We start from the raw sequence: 17,831 nt of genomic DNA, 5'->3' as shown, positions 1-17,831 counted from the left end.
ATTTATACAGCCAACAAACAAAGTCAAAGTCCCATAAGTCTATCAGGTTGACTACCTGATGCCGACTACTACCCCTGGAGTCGTGAGTTCGAATCCCGGGTGTACTGAGTGACTCTAGCCAGGGCTGCGTTCAGCGCCGACAAAACGTTGCACAACGTTTTTTAAACAGAAACGGTGATGCGTTGAACGCACTGTTCTGATGACGCAAGAGTTGCAACTATGGCAGCTGAGAAGGCCATTCTTTTTGTTCTTTGTGAAGAATTTTCGGAGCCTGATGAAGTCGGTATAAATATGTGTTTAATACTGCAAAATATGCCCGATGTTACAGTTACTGCACTTGCCGCCCAGAACACGAGAGAACTTCCCAATCGAGTGAAGGGATTTGTGGAAACTGTGGTTCCTAATTATTGTGATACAACATTTGCCTCGCATTTTAGGATGAAAAGACAAACATTTCAGGTGAATGATAATCCACTTCTCACCTCCGAGAGAAGTTGTTATGATCTGTATGACCTTGTTTTGTTATTGCTTATCATTATTGCTGATCACTGTTGTTTTGCTATATTATTGTAATATTTACCATAATATAATCAGAGGAGTATAGAAAAGTTTATGAAATGGTCACTTCACAATTCAATAGCAAAATATATAGAGATGTGTAGCGTTTAATCAGTGTTTAGCAAACCTTCCTAAGGAAAGGACCACAAGACATTGCAATTACAAAATATTTTGACAGACTTAAAGTTCCAGATCTATACCTGTGATTTTATTATTTCAGTTATTTTGCCTGTAATGTAAGTAAACATGTGCAAACAATATACTTGCTCTTAATGAATTTATTTTGATGTTAATTACATTTACTTACAAATTCCACTGTATAAAGCAATATGTGCATCAGTGTGTATACAACAGTCATAGCAAGATTTGTCTCATCTTATTTACAGCATCATAGGGATGTAGAAACTTCTAATATAAATGCTGCATATACTTTTCTACAGGCTCTCTGTGAGAAAGTTGGTCCTTTCCTTGTAAACAGAACCTTGGACATCCCCAAAAAAGTGCTGTGCTCTATTTGGTTGTTGGCAAACCAAGAGAGCTTCAGGGGTGTTGCAGACCGGTTTGATATGTCAAAAGGAACCCTTCATTATATTTTTTCGGATACTTGCACGGTCCTTTGTACACTGAGTAACCAATACATTCAATGGCCCAGAGAGGATGAGTTTGCAAACCTGGCAAATGGCTTTCAGGACAAAACTGGCTTTCCTGGAGTCATTGGAGCAATCGATGGCACACACATTCCCATCCTAGCACCCACATTCCATAGAAACAGTTACATAAACAGGAAAGGACATGCAAGTATTCAACTCCAAGCCGTGTGTACATCACAGATGAGGTTCCTGGATGTGTACACTGGTTGGCCAGGGTCTGTGCACGATGCTAGAGTGTTTCGAAACTGCCCATTAAATAGCCATCTCCAGGATGTGATGAGAAGTGACTACCACCTGCTTGGAGACTGCATACCCACTCAGCACATCTCTCATTACACCATACAGAGATAATGGGCACTTGTCCCAAAGACAGAAAAAATTTAACACAGTCCACAGCTCCACCAGAGTTGTGATAGAAAGGGCATTTGGCCTTCTAAAGGGGAAATGGAGACGACTAAAATACTTGCCCATGGGAGACCTTAAAAAAGTCCCAGTGGTTATCACAGCTGCGTGTGTTTTACACAATTTCCTCTTGAGGGAGGAAGGCCACCAAATGGAGGATTGTGAAGAAGTGGATGGCAACAATGACAATGATTGTGAAGCAGGATACCCTGAAAATACTTCAGGTCAAAGAAAAAGGGATGAACTTGCTTTATTTTTGGTGGAAGATGATTAAAGTTTATGTTTAACTCATTCTTATTGTGTACACCTAAGTTTTCAGAAGTTTTTGTTTCATAACAGAATGGAAGTAAAATAATGAATAAAAAGCCACAAATGTGAGGTGATCAATATTGCATTTATATCTCTCAGCATATATACTGTACATCATGTAATTAAACAAACAAAATAGAACCTAACCATCAGCAGAATGTAGCAAAAGGAGAAAACCCAAATTGCTATTTCTTCGTCAAAGCAGAAACAAAATCTTTTAGGATGTTGTTACGTTCACTTGCCTCTTCCACTGCTTGTTTTTGCAGGCTTATGACTTCTGACATCTGCCTCCTTTGCTCACTGACATACTGTTCAAACCACTCAGGTGCTTCAGACTTGCGCTTTCTCCTTTTGCTACAATCTGCTGATGCCTTAGGTTGTGAATTTGATGATTGTGAATTTGATGATCCTGAAGAAGCCTCTATGTGGAAAAAAAAAAAAAGAAAAAAAGTTTAAACTTGTTGGCCTTAAAATGATAATGATGAAGGCAGCAAACATCACTTACCTCTAACAAATACATTTTTTGGTTCTCACATGGACACATCTCCTCTAAATTTGAGTCATGTACCAACAAAGCTTCTTTAAACATCCAGTTAACCCAGATTCTAATTACCTGAGCCACACAATAGACATCTTTTAAATAAAGCTGTTAGCAACCCTACCAAGTTATGGAGTAAAAATAGATGCCAACATTGGAGCTACTATGTATCAAACATGGATGCTAATGTGAGACCATCACAGAGTGATTTAATTAAAACCTACAATTAACATCCAATAATGTTTACATAATAATATTTTTAGTAAATCATGAATAACATTTTCTTTGAATCTGTTGTGCTAATTCAGGTTGATGTGGCACAAAAAAAAATTAACATGGAAAAGATAATCACCAGCAAAAGATGACATGACCAGGACCAGCTCCACACTGGGATCATCAGCCAGGAGGTCCTCCATTGATGAGAAAAAGACCCAGCTGCTGGCACCACTCCCAGTCTTCTTCTTACTGTCCACTATTGTTTTGTATCTATTAAGAGAAACCGAGAAATAGCAAATGTCTTCAAGTGGCCATACTCCCAAAATAATGCAAATGCCAGTATCAAAACAAACCAGTGTTTTAACTGTCTGAACTTATTGTCACATGCCTCTGCTCCAAAGTCATATCCTTTTGCCTGCATTTGTGTAGCTACCTTTTTCCACACTTCTACTTTCTTTAACACAGGAGATTGAAAATCTTCAGCCATTTGCTTTGCCAGAGAAATTAAAAGCAATGTTGCATTGTGCGTCCATGGCTTTGAATCTAAAGCACACATTTAAATAGATAAGTAACAGACAATATATCATTAGAAAAGTTGTGCAAGGAATGAACTTAATGTACCTTTTGGCATGTGTTGGGGGTCTGACACTGATGCCCACTTTGGAGCACAGGCAGGTGATGGTCCAGCAACAGACAAATTAAGTGGTGTAGTATCTGGAGGCAAATGCAGTGGTGCAGGAGCCAAATTCTGTGGTGCAGGAGCCATCATTTGTGGTGCAGCAGCCAACTTCTGTGGTGCAGCAGGAATGTGTAGGCCCAGTGGAAGTTGACTAGACCCATTTGATGCACTAGCCTGTCCCAAAGGGATTGCTGAAACTGAAATGGAAGCACACATCTTACCTAATTCAGACTAAAACATCTATTTAGCCTCACATACTGACTTGATTTGTAGTTCATACTGTTTTAATACCCTGTATTTTCTTTCTCATTTTTAGGAAAAGCACTTAATTACCATTGTTTATTTCTATACCAAATGTTATACACTTGCAATGAAGCTAAAAATATAGCCTAAACAACTACATCATTATGTTGATATCCTATATTTTACAATAAAACTTACGACAAACATGTCTTCTAATATCCTCAGTTGATGCGTAAACTGAGCTGCATCGAACACATTTGTAAAATACTTTATTTGAACCCATTGTGTGAGTTCACTTTAATTCCGCGTGCTTTATATACATGCTGCTGATTGGACTGCAGTTCTGACACACCCACCAAACAAGAGAAAACACATCTCAAACCCCGTTGCACAACGGTGCACGCTGTTTCCAGGAAACATGACGTTCAACCCGGAAACCGTAGCAAAACGTTGCGCACCGTTTTGAACTTGAACGTGCCCCAGATCTCCTAAGCAACTAAATTGGCCCGGTTGCTAGGGAGGGTGGAGTCACATGGGGTAACCTCCTCGTGGTCACAATTAGTGGTTCTTGCTCTTAGTGGTGTGTGTGGTAATTTGTTTATTACTTTATGAGTAGCATGAGCCTCCACATGCTGTGAGTCTCCATGGTGTCATGCACAATGAGCAACATGATAAATTGTGCAGATTGACTGTCTCAGAAGTGGAGGCAAGTAAGACTTGTCCTCCGCACCACAAGGAGGACCTACTAAGTAGTGGGAATTGGGCATTCCATATTGAGGAGACAAGGGGATACACATTTTAAAATGAAGAAGAAAAGCATTTTTCAGTTTCTTCGTTTTACATATGAGGAATATTCCGAATAGATGAATGGAATATTTAAACCTTTGTGGACCAACTTTTTTTTCGGAATAAAGTCTTAACCAGTTATTTACCTTCACTGATGTTAATATAAATGTGGTCAACTTTAAGAGACGAAAATCGTATCGGTTACCTAACGTAATTGTTCTCTCTAGATGATTCCCTCATCTAGAGAAAACCGAGGTTACGTTAGGTAACCGATACGTTCTCTTATGAGAGGTTCTCTCGTATTGCGTAAGCTAGCTTACGCTACGGGCACCCATTGTCAACGCCATGCGCCAAGCATCCACTGTATGAGCCCCAGGGAATTAAGGGGGGACCCGGGGGAGCCCTTATGAGTGGGGAAATAATATTTGGCCGGCAAGAATGCGGGTCATTGATTGTGTAATACATAAGCACATAGTGGGAAGGAACGACAGAGCGGCGGTGCCGGTCTGTGTGGAATGTGTCCCATCAGTGCAGCTCACCAGGGGAGCTGTAGCGTATTAAACCGCTAGTAGTTTTGCCTGCAGAGCGGGCACTTCCATATTGTAAAATCTGACAAAGGTGGAGGGGAAGTCCATCCCGCTGCCACACATATGTCGTGAATGGAAATCCCGCTGGACCATGCCCACGAGGATGCCATGCCTCTAGTGGAGTGAGCCCTAATGTCCAACGGGCATGGCAGGTCTTTTGACGCGTATGCAGCAGCAATAGCGTCCACTATCCATCTAGATAGTGTCTGTTTCGAGGCGGCGAGACCTTTGGTGCGCCCTCGAGCGAAACGAAAAGCTGCTCGGGCGTCTGAAAGCAGCGGAGCGCGCAGTATACAATCTCAGTGCTCTGACCGGGCAAAGGAGATTGGCGTCGCGTTCGCTATCCGGTGCTGGCAGCGCCGATAGGGAAATGACCTGTGCTCTGAAAGGAGTACTGATCACCTTGGGAACATAGCCGTGTCTAGGCTTTAAAATGACCTTGGAGTCACTTGGTCCAAATTCAAGACACGCAGCGCTGACAGACAGCGCGTGAAGGTCTCCCACACGTTTGACTGATGACAGGGCAGTCAGAAAAACGGTTTTGAGTGAAAGGTATTTCAAATCCACGGATTGAAGTGGTTCGAAAGGGGGGGCTTTCATAGTTTCGAGAACTATAGAAAGATCCCAGACAGGAACCGATGGGGGGCGCGGGGGGTTCATCCTTCTAGCTCCCCTGAGGAAGCGGATGACCAGCTCGTTTTTACCCCATGACTGGCCGTGCAGGGGTTCAGCGAACGCCGCAACGGCCGCCACATACACTTTGAGCGTGGATGGGGATCTGCCCTTATCCAGCAGCTCTTGTAGAAATACGAGCAGCGACGACACCCCACATGTCCGCGGGTCCAGGTCTCTGTCGGTGCACCATTTTGAGAACACAGACCATTTTGACGCATAGAGTCTTCTCGTGGAAGGGGCTCTAGCGTGTATGATGGTGTTTATTACTCCTGGCAGAGCGACGGGTAGTCGTTGATCACCCACGCATGCAGCCCAGCGCTCTGGGTGGGGATGCCAGATTGTGCCGCTGAGCTTGAGAGAGGAGATCTGCTCTCACTGGGATGGGCCACGGCGCTGTCAGTGACAGCTGCGTAAGCTCCGGGAACCATGTCTGATTCTCCCAACGCGGGGCTATGAGGAGCACCGAGTGACGCGTTTCCTGATCCTCTGCATTACCTGTGGCAATAGCGAGACGGGAGGGAAGGTGTAAAGCGGGCGTCTGTCCTGGGCCAGCTGCGTCCTCGCTTTCGAGAAAAATATTGGGCAGTGAGAGTTCTCTTTGGACGCAAAGAGGTCTATCTCTGCTCTGCCGAATAGGTGCCATAACGTCTGGACTGTTTGAGCGTGCAGGGACCATTCCCCTGGGGGAATATTGTCTCTGGACAGTCTGTCCGGGCCGTCGTTCAGGTGGCCTGGCACGTGCGTCGCCCTCAGCGAGCGCAGGTGGCACTGGGACCAACTCAGTATGCGTTTTGTCAGATGGAAGAGGTTCCTGGATCTGACACCACCCTGATGGTTTAGGTAGGATACCACAGATCTGTTGTCCGAACAGACCAGGACGTGGTGACCCTGAATGACCGGGAGAAAGCGCATGAATGACCGGGAGAGAGCGTACTAGACCGCTATCATTTCCAGACAATTTATGTGAAGGAGCTTTTCCTGAACTGACCATAGGCCGAAAACCGGAGAGCCCTCGCAGACCGCGCCCCAACCCGTGTTGGACGCGTCTGTCGAGATGACTTTTCGGCGAGATACAGCTCCCATTGTCACTCCCCGCTGATACCATTCGGCCACTGTCCAGGGCTGCAGAGCTGATATGCAGGTCTGAGTCACCTTGATGGGCTGGCGGCCTGTGGCCCAAGCCCGGCGAGAAGCGCGGGTGTTTAGCCAATGCTGAAGCGGGCGCATGTGCAGTAAACCCAGCTGAAGTACTGCTACGGCTGAGGCCATGTAACCTAGCACTCTCTGGAATTTCTTCAGAGGCGTGAGGCTGTTCATCTGAAAAGATGCGGCTAGTCGCTGAACACGGCGTGCGTGCTGTGTAGATAAGCGAGCCGTCATTGCCACGGAGTCTAGTTCTATTCCAAGGAAGGAAATGGTCTGACTGGGCTGTAGTGAGCTCTTGGTCCAGTTGACTGCAAGACCCAAACTGTTCAGATGGCTGAGGAGAACTGCTCTGTGAGACAGAAGCTCCATATGTGACTGAGCCATAATCAGCCAGTCGTCCAAATAGTTCAGAATTCGCAAACCCTGACTCCGCAGGGGTGCGGCGCCGCATCCATGCACTTCGTGAAAGTACGGGTGCTAAGGACAGGCTGAACGGAAGGACGGTGTATTGATAAACCTGGCCGTCGAGGCGAATCTCAAGAATGGCCTGTGACGGGGATTTATCTGAATCTGAAAGTATGCATCTTTCAGATCAAGAGAAATAAACCAGTCCCCTGGCGCACATGCGCGAGGAGTTTCCTGATTGTAAGCATTTTGAACGGTCTTTTTGCAAGCACCTTGTTCAAAACCCTGAGATCTAATATGGGTCTGAGGCCGCCGTCTTTCTTGGGAACAAGAAAATAACGGCTGTAAAGCCCCGACTCAGCTCAGAGAGGGTGGCACTTTTTCTATGGCCCTTTTGCACAGAAGGCTTGCTATTTCTGAACGAAGCATGCACGCTGCTTCCGTGTTCACAGTGGTTTCGAGCCAGCTCTGAAGCGAGGGGGCAGCGATCGAACTGTAGCAAATAGCCCTGTTGTATTGTGCTTAACACCCACTTGGATATCCCTGGAATAGCTTCCCACGCTTTGAAGCGTAACGCTAGAGGGTGAATGGCCAATTCAGCTCTGATTGCCGCACACAGAGCTGAACAAAATGTGTGAGCACGTTTAGTGTGTTCATGCATGATTGCTCGCGAGACAGCATGAACAGGCTGTTTTGTGAGTGACTTCCGATTGGAATGAATGGGGAAAGAGTCACATCTGTTACGTGATGCGCAAGCATAGTCATGGGCACGGGACTTACACACAGAGGAATGGTTGCTGGCCGTGTAACAGAGCGGGCAGAGAATGGGCGCCACGACGCATTTGTGGGCGCATTTATTGACTCTAGCGCTCGAGCGGTTCAGTAACCGCTTTATGTGAGCGTGCTCTGGTGGGGACACGAGACATGCAGTGCTTGTGTGCAGAAGTGAACACTGGATTGTGGGCACATTTTCTACACATAGGGCTGGTCGTGTGACAGAGCGGGCAGAGAATGGCGCAGCGCATGCATTTGTGGGCGCCTTCATTGACTCTGACGCTCGAGCGGTTCAGTAATCGCTTTATGATAGCGTGCTCTGATAGGGGCACGGGATGTGTTATGCTTGTGTGTAGGGGCTGAACACTGGGTTGTGGGCACTTTTTCTACACATAAGACATGTTTGCTCTTTACAAGATTTATTTGGGTCGCCGTGAAAACGGCGTTTGAGTGCAGGCAAGCGGGCAGTGTCACCGGCTTGTTGGCTGCTAAATTCACCACTGCAGTAGCCTGAGAGAAGGGGACTGACAGGGGCAAAGCTTTGACGGTGGTCCGCCGCGGCGGACTGAGCCGTCGTTTGTTCAACAAAGTTAGGAAGACTTCGGTTGCTCTGGTTTCAGCGTTACCTTAAATCGAGGCCCGCTGGGGCGGCGGTCTCGCGGCGGCTGTCTGAGCGCTGATCGAGGCGGCCGCCCTGTCGACGCCCTGTCGACGCTGAGAAGTCTGAGTTTGTTGAACTGGGCGCTGTGAAGAGGCTCGTGCAGGAGGCTGATCACGTGAGCGGCCTGCAGAGGAGCTTAGCGCGACGCGGCAGGAAGAGGTTCATGGCTTGGGTGGCTTTCTGGACTTCTGAGAAGCGGTCAACAATGCCACTCACCGCGGAGCCGAAGAGACCGGTCGGAGAGAGCGGTGCGTTGAGGAACGTGGGAGCTCTGCTTCTCCCATGTCGGCTAGTGTTAGCCATAAGTGTCTCTCGGTCACAGTCAGCGAGGCCATGCACTTCCCTAGAGCTTGGGCTGCAGCTTTGGTAGCTGAAGGGCGAGGTCTGTCGCGCCGTAGATCAGTAACAGCCTCTGGGTGCCTGCCTTTCTCATCCCACTCCGAAGAAGGTCTGCTTGTAGGATCTGTAAAGCGGCCATTGAGTGCAGAGCAGATGCGGCTTGGCCGGCGGCGGAATAGGCGCGCCAACATAGGCGGAAGTCGCGCTGCAGGCCTTAGACGGGAGCACAGGCTTGGAACGCCATCTCGCGGAGGGCGGACAAAGGTGTTCTGCTACCGAGTCCTCGACCGGGGGGATGGAGGAGTAGCCTCTCTCAGTGGCGCCGTCCACCGACGCGAGAGAGGTGGAGACGTGGGAACGGGTCCTGGCTGAAAAAGGAGCGTTCCACGACTTTGCAAGCTCCGTATGTAATTCCGGCAGGAAGGGAGCGGCCCGGCCGCGGGTGTAGAGCGGCGATGGCTTTGAAGAAAGCAGCCGTCGAGTCTGTTGGGTGCCTGCTCAGGGGCGGTGACCACTCGAGCCCGAGGCGGTCGACGGCCTGTGTGAGGAGGCGTGTTAACTCCCTTCGACTCGGGCGGGTCCTGCTGGATTCCTGGGCCGAGGAGGAGGCTTGGGAGCCTGTCCACTCCTCGCTGTCCGAAGCCATGATGGAACAGCGGCCCTTATCCTCCACCTCGTCATCCGAGATGGCAGCAGTGCGGCCGCTGGCGGCAACTGCACGTCCCGGGGCGGGGAGGGTGAAAGCGATGCTCGAGGGAGAGGCTCCGGCGAGGCAGTCGCTTCAACCACAGTTTCCGGCAGCCTTTGTGAGCGGCGCTTCTTCCTGCGCTGGCTGAGGGTAAGGCGGCGTGGCGGTTTCTGCTTTGACCGCTCGAGTCGAGCCCGCAGGGTCGACATCGGTAGCTCCTCGCAGAAATCGCATCTGCCCTCAGTGAGGGCGAGCTCTGCATGCCCCAGTCCCAGGCAGAGAGCGCCAGATGATGTGGCGGTCTCCTGTGCTGAGAAGGGCGCGACATGAGGCGCAAGTGGGCGAGGCATCTTGAAAAAGACGCCGTACTCTTTTGTGAATAGTTCGTGAGAACTAGCTTGCTGAATAAAAGGATACGTTGTCGGATGGCGTAGCTTCGCAGGATGGCTGAAGGTGGCTGAGACGGCCGGCTTCTTCTAGCGCTGTCCACGCTTGCTAGATGCCCCTCGAACGGCGACGCGGCTTCCAGGTCAGCGATGCGGAGAGCTTCAGCTGAAGAGATGAAAATCAGGGTTCCAGCCTACGAACTACGCTTATATGCACTCTAGTCACGCCCATTTTGGCGGGCTTTGATGCAGTGAGCGCGGACGCCTCTCATTGGATGCGAGTTCGCCCAAGCTCGTCTATAGGCTGCAGCAGTTGCCACAGAGCAACCTATGAGCTCGCTAGCTAGCCCGCTCAAGGTCTGCAGCTGCCGCACTGCGTTGACAATGGATACAAAAATTAAGGATAATTTTTTGGCTTCAATATCTCAGAAAAGATGAATCTTTCCCGTAAGCTAGCTTACGCAATACGAGAGAACCTCTCGTAAGAGAACATCACTTCAAGGAATTTAACATCGCGCTCATGTGTAGGCTAAAAATAAATACATGAGAATCACGTGTGAAATGTGTGATACATTAACAAAGACATTTCAAGAAGTTGAAAGTGTATGATGCCATATCTTAAAGTTAAACTTGACATGCTCCAGACGCGCACAATTAAAAAAGACGGCAAACGTTGAGACCACACACATCCGATCTGTAAACCCACCATGCGCATTTTCATTCATAAGTTTTACAGTTTAGAAATATTGGCTTTACAGTGTCATAAATTTGTTGTAATTTTGGATATGTTTTTTTTTTAAATGTCGCTTTATCCTTGTGCGTTTTTGATAATCAGTCAAACGAATATTCTTTATATTATTCAGATGAATCTGTTATTAATTTTGATGTCATTGTCCGTGCAATTCCGATTAAGGTATTTGGCTTCGGGCACATCCCTAATCTCAAGTATTCTATAAACAAAGTAATGTAGATTACTGTAATTGGATCAGTCAATGAGAGCCAACATTCTTCATAACATATCTATTCCTCTCACTTAAGAAAAACAATGTGTTTAATTCTTTCATGGGGCCTTTTACCCCAAATACAAATCATTTGGCCCGTCAGCGCTGCTGTGATTCGTCCAATCAGATTAGAGGACCGGAACTAACTGTTGTTAGTATACACAACATATATATATATATATATATATATATATATATATATATATATATATATATATATATTAGGATATTCATTAGCTACATAAATGGTACAACACTCAAATATAAAATATTAGATCAAATCAACCTTTAGACATTACATGCAATGATTTCATGGAATAGGAAAAATACAGGTGTTAAAGAAAGACCTGTGGTAGTTTTTGATGATATTTAGTGTTTTGGAAGAAAATCAAATCAAAGTTGCCTTTTACCCCAGGTGGCCCTGCCTTAACCCCGTTGTACTAAAATGCATAATTTCTGTGCGATCAGGACACTGATTCAGCACCCAAATCGTTGATAGAGATCATTATTTTATATTACACTTTTTATTATTGTTGTTGTATTTGTACATCTTTTTCTTTAGTCTGGGAAGACTATATGTCATCACAGGACCCTTTGAGGGTTCTCAGGTACCCTCGTTACTCACTTCATAAAAGTGTACTGCCCTCTTCTGGTCAAAACCTGCTTAATGTGACGAGCAGGTGCCTCTAGATCCCAGAGAGAAATATTTGAGTGCTTCTATCTACAGAATATCGCTTTAAGAGATGTGTAAAAAAATAAAAAATAAAAAATAAAAAAATACATTCTTACATTTATATAGTGCTTCCTGGTGGATGCTGCACTCTAGTGGTGGTAGAGGAGATTCCCCCTATGCTTTGTATAGTACTTTTATAGGCACTCAAAGCACTTTACAAAGCATAGAGGGAATCTCCTCTACCACCAATAGTATGCAGCATCCACCTGGACAATGCGATGGCAGCCATAGTGCGCCAGTACACTCACCACACACTAGTGACTAGATATTGATGGAGAGGAGAGTAGAGTCATGTAGCCAATTCAGGAATGCAGATTATTAGGAGGCCATGATTGATAAGGGCCAATGGGGTTATATCCCTGCTCTTTACGAGAAGTGCCCTTGGATTATCCATGAGCATAGTGAGTCAGGACCTCGGTTTAACATCTCATCCGAAGGACGGTGCCTCCCCCCCGGGGTCTGTGTGGACCCACACAGCCCACCGGGTGAGCACCCTAATACCTCTTCCAGGAGCAACCTTAGTTTTTCCCAGGAGGTCACCCATCCCATCCAGGTACTGACCAGACTAACCCTGCTTAGCTTTAGTGAGTGACCAGACGAGAGCTGCAAGGTGAATTCTTAGTCTACTAAAATACCTGCCACTTTCATTCTATTTACATTTTTTTATTTTTTTTTATTTTTTCACCTTGGATTAATTTTCCTAGGTTGAATAGTTGCGCATAAAAAAATTATGATAAATTGAAATATAAATATTTAAAATGTGTTAAATGAACTACAGAACATCACAAGAAAATCATGGCCTATTCAAATTGCCCTGAAAGATTTCCAGAAAACAAAGGCGACAAGGACTGCAAAACTGGAAGCATTTAATGCTAGTAAAAGCTATCTGATAATAGCTAGATATGTAAGGTCGATGGAGAGGCAGAGGACTGATTGGGAGTCTGGGATTATTACTTGGGATTAATGAGGGTCTGCTGTTCCCTTGAGCACTTCTCAACCTCAGTACAGATTAACTCCCCTGACTCTGCTATCTTTCATCAGCAGTACCTTCTCTAACAGATGACTCGACGCTGTGCACTGTCTGGCACAGGAATGTCTTTGATAATTTTGCATAATAACTGAGTATCAACAGACATATTTCAATCTACTGTTGTATCTAAAGTTAAATAATTATACAAATAATGTATAAAATAATATATAAATACATAATTATATAAAACAAATAATGTTAAATCATTTTACCCAATAGTAGGGTAACTCTGTGCCAAGATCATCTCCAGGAAAGAATAGCTTCAATTGAATCATGTAAATGTGCAATTAAAAAGCCCTCCAAAGAGTATGGGTAAGGCGGTAATGCACAGTTCAAACAAGAACCATACGGACAGAGAAAGGCATTTTTAGAAGCCAAACATTAAAGCAAATAGGTTACTGGACTCTAACAGACACTCAATAATCTCTTTTTATTTGTGACATTTACATCTGGTAAACTGTGATATCCATACTGAATTAAAAGAATATTAAAACTATGCTGATGTATATAATCTAAAAAGATAAACAAAAGGTTTCAAATATGCATAATACAATTGTTTTAGCATTCAAATCAGAGTTGCAAAATTACCATGAATGTTTAGTCAAAATCATGCTGTGTAGTAGATATTAACAAGCATAAATTAAAATGAATGTTTCTCTTAATATAAGCCTTTTGTTTTTGTCAGTACTCTTACATGCAGTAAACTGGATATATATTTTTTAAAGATACATTTACCAAGGAAGCTGAAAAAAATTGATTACTCCATTAAACCCTTTTATAAAAGAATATGATTAAAGCATTTGCTGGCTTGCTTTTATAAGCTACAAAAGATAAAGAAAAAATGACTACATTGGAATGACCTGATGTGACACTGCTAAATAGGACATTGTCAGTAGTATTTCGGTGCTAGTCTTCTCCTCCACAAATCATCTTCAAGCAGTCACCGAGGTTGCCAGACACGTCTGACTGAAATTAAGCAGAGCAAAGTCACCCACAGTTTCACCACACTCATAATCACTGAGACGATCAGTACAGGTAGTACCATGAGTACGAGAACCTAAATTCAAACTCTCAAATAAGTCATCTATAAATGAGTTTCATTTGCATGGAATATTCTATCACAGATGGGAGCATCATCTTCAGAGGACATGGATAAAACAAGGACAACAATGACACGGATGACAAATGAGTCTTTTTGTCATTGTCAGATATGAGGAATGGTCTGTGTCATGGGAAGTAAATTCCTCACTTGTTCATGTGCTTATACAGTTTCTAGTGACAATACATCATTTGTATTGTCTCCCAATCAGTCCTCTTGAGAGGGTAGAAAAGCCTTCCAGCCCTGCAAAAACACCTTAGACTTAACCAGTAAACACGAGCATCAGGAAGTCAGGTACTACTGGGCTAAGCCTGTGCATGACCCGTCTGACAATCCAGAGCAGCAAAACATCTGCAGAGCTGCATGAAGGAATAAGAGAATACTTACACTTATGTCCTTGTGGAGTGAACACTTATAGAGCTTTTTGTATTCAGCTCTGATGTCCAACATGTCAATCTCTGCACGACTGACCATTATTCTGGTCAGATTTTTTTCATCTGTGCCTACTCCCTGCAGGTTTACAAATATAAAACAGTCATATTTTGAATACAAATGTCAGTGTTGGTCAAACATAATTATTGAGAATAATGTGCTGTACTGTATGTGTACCTTCATGCTTTTATGGAGTTTTTCAGCAAAGTATGCAGGAGTATTCTGCACACACTTCACTATAAAGAAATAAAAGTATTTTTGGAGCAAATTAAGAGTTGCAAAAATATTTAAATACCATGTGATTGCTGTATGTAGATGTATTTGTAATTCTTGATTAAAACTATACCAATGGCAACCAGCAGATTCTCCAGGTTTCCAGACATTTCCTTCTCAATGCTCTGCTGCAGGGTCTTGCCACTGATGTTTTTATATTCCACTATTGCTGCAACATGACATTTACAGTTACATTCATAACACACTTGCCATATTTGACATTCTTATGTGAAACTGTTGTGATTAATTGTATTACTTTGTCTAAGTTGAGGGATGCTCCTTTTACAGAGGATCTCAATGAACTTGGACTCATCTGTTCCCAACCTCTTCTCGCCTGCTTTATAGAGAGCCTATGGAGGAAACAACACTTTGTGGTGTGATAGCCCTTCAAGCAACATTCATCACAGAACTAGTTAAACCTACAAAAAATAAAATAAAAGGACAACCAGCATCCAATCCTGAGAGCATATATTAATTTCAGGGTCATATGATTGCATATTGTCTAGCAAATTAAATAATACTAAACATTATTATTTATTTATTTTTGTATGCAAGGTTAAAAGAGGAGCTCAAGCATTGAAAGTAGTTTTCTGTACCTTTGCATCCTCTCTAGCCTGGTCTGCATTCACACTGGTGCTCTCATCCCTCGCAGCCTTGCGATGAAATAAATGAATAAAATCAAATGAGATATCTTTCACGGAGTATTTGTACAGTAGAGTATCAGCTACACGTATTACAGTGTATATCTGTACAAGTCTGCTTAAGTACCTCAGCAAGCATAAGGATGGCTTTGCCATAATGCCCTGAAACTTCTGACTTTAGGATCTGTGTCAGGGTTTTCTTTGTTTCTGTGGGTCAATGGGATGAGATAATAACTTTTTTCATAAGTATTTTGTTAATTTTGTCTTCCATTAAAATAGAAAAGGTTCATTATTACCATCATCAACTCACCATCAGCGTGTGCTGCTGACAGGTCCTTAATTTGTTTGTTTGTCCTTGATGACAAGATTTCTATCAAAATGCTTTCGTCCGTTCCAGCCCCCTGGAATGCAGTTCATGAATAGATTAGAGAAACAAGGAAAAATAGGTACAATTTGTAAACAGTATGCAATATATTTATAAATTAGGAAATAGGCCTATAACTTACTTTCATTGCCTTGATCAATGCTTTAGCATCGTAGACAGCAGGCGGGGTTACGAGCGCAACAAGTACATCTTCAAAATCGCCATGGGTATCGCCTTTCAGGTCATTAACAAGAATCTGTGGTCAAGAGTCAAGACAAACCCATTTAAACACAGATCACTGCACCCACAAACACACACATACAAATGAGTATAAGCAAGATGACAGATTTTACCTTCTTTGTTTCTTCTTGGTATGCCCTACAAATGGCCTGTTTTTGAGCGCTGCTTCTGTGGGTCAGTATGTCTATCAGAGTCTTCTCGTTTGTACCTGGTATATTATGATGGTGAAACTCTCAATACTCATGGAACATCTTATGATTCATTCTAAAAATCACTTGAATATCAGGATCACATGATGAATAAACAGGATCACAAGGCAATGTATATATATATATATATATATATATATATATAGTACAATACATACAACACATATACAAAACACTTCTGAAGATTAGCCTATGTACCAAAGCCTTGAATTGCTTTGCGGAGAGCTGCAACATCTTCACTAACGTTGAAGTTAGCCTTGGCTTTAATGGAACCTCTCTCCCCTGGCTGAAATAGAATGAGCAAAGAAATCATAGGCTACATGTCCAAAAGGGTGCATGAATTGAAATATGAACCATATAACTGTATACAAAAGTTATTTACCGCTGCTGTGAACGAACAGGGAGCATTCACTATACTTTCCAAGTCATCCTGCAATACAAGTTAAATCCTAAAAGTTAAGATTCTATTAACATACATACACTATAACGACTTCAGTGTCTAAACATCACCTTCAAAGGTGTCAATACAGCTTTTATTTTTACTTTTTGATATTTACTTACCCACATGTCTGCAATTTTTTTTGTGCTGTATTCTATAGTGTGATAAACATAAACATAAGTTCAGATCATTGATTAGACAACTAATAAATTATCTTTGCAGACACAAGTTAATAGCTTGTGCAAGAGAATGCATTTTATTCCAATTCTCTTTTACTTGAAAAAATTTGATTACTCCATTACACCCTCTAAAAGAATATGATTAAAGCATTTGCTGGCTTGCTTTTATAAGCTACAAAAGAAAAATGACTAAATTGAAATGACATGATGTGACACTGCTAAACAGGACATTGTCAGTAGTATTTCTGTGCTAGTCTTCTCTTCCACAAATCATCTTCAAGCAGTCACCGAAGTTGCCACTCACACACACACACACACACACACACACACACACACACACACACACACACACACACATACACACACACACACACACACACACTCTCTCTCTCTCTCTCTCTCTCTCTTACTTTTTCACTTTGTTTTTAAATAAACTAAAAGGTTAACTATTTCACTCCAGATTTTTTTTTTTTTTAACTGAACGACACCAGCAAAATATGCCTTGATTATGAGTGTCCTAGCCTATTATCGTTCTGATTCCTGACTGCAATCAGATAAACGCAGATTTAAATCTGAACATTACGTACTGTATATCGCGTTTCACCGAGCACATGTAAAGTACTAACATTTAGCATTCGAGGTGCTACTGTGGTTTTAGTCAACATTTGTATTCTCTAAGTTTGCGCTTACCTTTTCGATACAGTGTAATAATATTCGACGACGTTGCCTTTGCTCCGAGTGTAACTTTACTTCACCTGAGCTTCCCTAGGGCGTGTGAGTAACATGTCACCTTTACAAAAGACAACGTCTTTCTGAGCCTCATTTTTGTTGAGCTTCTAGGTGATAAGAACTTCAATTTACTATAAGTAAATGCAAAATAAAAATGCACATATATTCTGCTGCTGTTCTATAGCATATACCTCCCTACAAAGGCCTTAATAGCATTTACAATAACTATAAACTTTTGCTGTTTTGCTACTACCATTAAATTACCATTAAATATAATTGCTGCTAGATCTGCAGATCAACAAATGTATTTGGGGTTGAGTTATCTTTGTACTGCATAAAACTATTCCACACAGACTCAAGCTTCCTTTTAACAGTTTTTTTTTAATGAGGTAAATTAAAGTTGATGATAGATTAATTAAC

The 17,831-nt window shown here is 43.4% G+C and overlaps 1 protein-coding gene across 1 annotated transcript; it reads right to left on the bottom strand.

Moving 5' to 3' along the window:
• Nucleotides 1-13,217: 13,217 nt before the first annotated feature.
• Nucleotides 13,218-17,483, bottom strand: anxa3a (annexin A3a). The gene is made up of 14 exons (XM_052122597.1): nt 17,373-17,483; nt 16,626-16,657; nt 16,447-16,494; nt 16,263-16,350; nt 15,969-16,063; nt 15,758-15,871; nt 15,562-15,652; nt 15,379-15,458; nt 15,207-15,263; nt 14,867-14,960; nt 14,684-14,779; nt 14,515-14,573; nt 14,293-14,415; nt 13,218-13,772 (listed from the first exon to the last, which is right to left on the bottom strand). The coding sequence occupies exons 2-14, from the start codon at nt 16,629-16,631 to the stop codon at nt 13,713-13,715; spliced, it is 1,011 nt and encodes a 336-aa protein (XP_051978557.1). The 5' UTR covers nt 16,632-16,657; nt 17,373-17,483; the 3' UTR covers nt 13,218-13,712.
• Between the last annotated feature and the right edge of the window lie 348 nt (nt 17,484-17,831).

Source organism: Xyrauchen texanus, chromosome 4 (assembly GCF_025860055.1).
Source record: "Xyrauchen texanus isolate HMW12.3.18 chromosome 4, RBS_HiC_50CHRs, whole genome shotgun sequence".
NCBI lineage: Eukaryota > Metazoa > Chordata > Actinopteri > Cypriniformes > Catostomidae > Xyrauchen > Xyrauchen texanus.
Note: the sequence above shows the minus strand (reverse complement) of the source record. Positions and strands in the feature narration are given on the sequence as shown.

Bases quoted from the DNA above. Each gene is read 5' to 3' on its own strand.
- anxa3a (XM_052122597.1), bottom strand. The intron at 16,351-16,446 runs GTAAATAACTTT...ATTCTATTTCAG, and splicing joins CCTGTTCGTTCACAGCAGCG to CCAGGGGAGAGAGGTTCCAT. The intron at 14,780-14,866 runs GTAATACAATTA...GTCATGTTGCAG, and splicing joins CATCCCTCAACTTAGACAAA to CAATAGTGGAATATAAAAAC.